Source organism: Chaetura pelagica, unplaced genomic scaffold (genome assembly GCF_000747805.2).
Source record: "Chaetura pelagica isolate M959 unplaced genomic scaffold, ChaPel_1.0 scaffold425, whole genome shotgun sequence".
Classification (NCBI taxonomy): Eukaryota; Metazoa; Chordata; class Aves; order Apodiformes; family Apodidae; genus Chaetura; species Chaetura pelagica.
The window spans coordinates 1,129,156-1,131,570 of record NW_009953205.1 but is presented as its reverse complement, the minus strand read 5'-3'; the positions used below and the strand labels follow the sequence as shown (position 1 = coordinate 1,131,570).

The 2,415-nt window shown below is 44.4% G+C and overlaps 1 protein-coding gene across 1 annotated transcript in view; it reads right to left on the bottom strand.

The window, feature by feature from the left end:
* Positions 1-2,415, bottom strand: part of IRX3 (iroquois homeobox 3) — a 10,268-nt gene that overhangs the window by 3,420 nt on the left and 4,433 nt on the right. The window contains exon 2 of the mRNA XM_009997470.1: positions 2,284-2,410. Coding sequence (XP_009995772.1) covers positions 2,284-2,410 — 127 coding nt within the window. The remainder of the gene's footprint in view (positions 1-2,283; positions 2,411-2,415) is intronic.

Genomic DNA, 2,415 nt, shown 5'->3' with positions numbered 1-2,415 from the left:
CCCGCACTTTCAGCGCCTCCCGCAAACTCCGGCAGACATGGGGGGGGAGCCGGGGGTGCGCGGAGGCCGCGGGCTCCCTCCTGTCCTCGGTCGCCGCGGTAAACGATCCGATCGCTTCTTTCTTCTCTCACTTTTCCTATTGATCTGAGTGGACCCAGGTCAGGTCCTAACAGATTGCCTGAGATTATTGGGACTCTGGGCTCTGATTGACATTTCTAGTCTCTCACAAGCCCCTCCTATTTCTTTTAAGTCTCTCTCTCTCCCTCTGCCTCCCTCTCTCTCTCATGCCCAGAGCTCTCGCCGGGTTTGTCACTAGCTGCTTCCCCCCCCCCCTTTTTTTTTTTTTTTTTTTCCCTTAAATCTGTTTACTGACGTCGCGATCTTTTATTTGAGTTGCTTTCAAATCTCGTTTTAGCGATCGCCAATCAGTTGTGTGTTTTACAAAGGTTTAACCCTGCCTCATGGTATTCTAATTATATAGAGATAGATTTAGATATAATTTCTTCCCGAGACCCCCCCTCCCCCGGAGCATAGGAAGCCAGGGTGTCAGCTGTGAGCGGCACACGAGAGGGACAGGAAAAAGTTGTGACATTCAAAAATAAAGGCTCACCCCCACCCCCTCTTTTCAGGTTTTCAAATTTACAGCCTTTCCTTGCCCGGGTTCATTTTGTTTTCTTTATTAAGATATTCCTTCCTTTCCCTTCCCCCTCTCCGGCCTTAGCGAGGGTCACATCTCCTGATATAGATTTGAAAGTCTATTAGATTTTTGTGGAAAATTTGCATTTCCAGAGTTACCTTGAAATTTTTCTTAACGTACTGAATCTTTAAGGAGTTCTCTACGTTTTGTCTGGGCTAACAGTGGGCAGATAGAGTGGAAAAGCGAAGTTAATTTTCCTCCTAATAAGGGACTTCAAAGAGTTGTAGGTCACAATTTTACATCAAAGGCAGAAAAGAAGGCAAATTAAAATCTTAACAAAGGAGAGACGGGAGCAGCCCTCTGGGCCATTAGTAAATAAGTGGTGTGAAAAAAGGGACAATGACAGGCACTGGAATTAAACTCATTAACACCTTTTTGTCTTGGTGCGAAATCTCTAATTAGGAAATTTATGATCATTTTGCTTATTCCCTCTGTTCTGAATCACTACAAGGCTTAGAAGGAAGTACCTGGTACGTGCAACATTTGCAAAGGGAGCAGCGGCACGGGCTCGTAAGGAGCTATGGGGAAGGAGTCAAGATACGCTTTAATTACCGAATAGAGTTGTTTTTTTTTCCCTTTTTTTAACGACCAACACATTTTAAACGATGTTTTGCTTTGTTTTGCTGCCCCCCGCCCCCTCCTTCCCTGAAACCAGCGTGTGAGTTGCAATTTAGTCTTTTAAGAGTAGTTTAAATACTGTTCAATCACGGCGCGTCTCTGGCAAGCGCCAGTGCGCCCTGCTCCGCTGCTGCCGTGCGGGGGGGACAGGAACACCCCATCCAACCTGTGGGGCTGGAGCTGCGGCCGGGAGAGGGACCTGGAGCTGCCACCGTTATCTGCTTTTTTTTTAAAAAAAAAAATGTCGGTGTTTAAATAAAATAAAAAAATATAAATGAAAAAGTTTGAAGGGTGTTTTGAGGAGTTGAGGCTGGAGTGGAGCCTTTTAACCGTGTTCCCATATCTTCCTAAATACCCTCTGGATTTATGGCCTTTAAAATATGATTTAGGTACAATATAACCACTGTGCCCGCAGTATGGATTTTTATAACTACATTTCTTTAAAAATGAAATTCATGTCAGATTATGCAGTTAAAGGAATCGACCTTGATAGCTTGGTATAATAAAACTATATCAGCTTGTAAAAATGCGGATTATGGCAAAGCAAGCCCCAGAATTAAAATTCCCTGAATCAATATATGAAAATCTGTAGGAAACATCTCTAATCGTATTAAGTTCATCTTTATAGCATTTCCTATCTGCTAATCTAGTGCAAAAACAACTCTGGGTTGGAGGAATTTAGTTTATTCTATTCAACGTGGCTTCTGTTACAGTTTTTGATACTATAATGCAACGAGGATAACAATATTAAATTCAGTTATGTTTATTTCTCTTTTTTTTTTTTTTTTTTTTTTAATTCTAGAGGAAAAGAGGCAGGAAACCCCACGTCCTGATTTACTTTAAACTTTTCTGTAGGAAGCGCTGGGATGGGGAGATGCGGCGTTTGGGGGGTCGGAGGAAACTTTGGATGCAGAACTCAACTTTTCAAACTATCTACCTTGGAGAGAAAAGGGACAAATTCGAAAAACCGGACAAATCGGTGGCCGCTTGTTGCCGTCGTGCTGGCCCGGCTGGTGCTGCAGGCGGGTTGTGCCCCGCACGGGCGGGTGCGGGGACACACGCCTGTCCCTCGCGGCCGGACCCGTCCTGTTGCGGCTGCA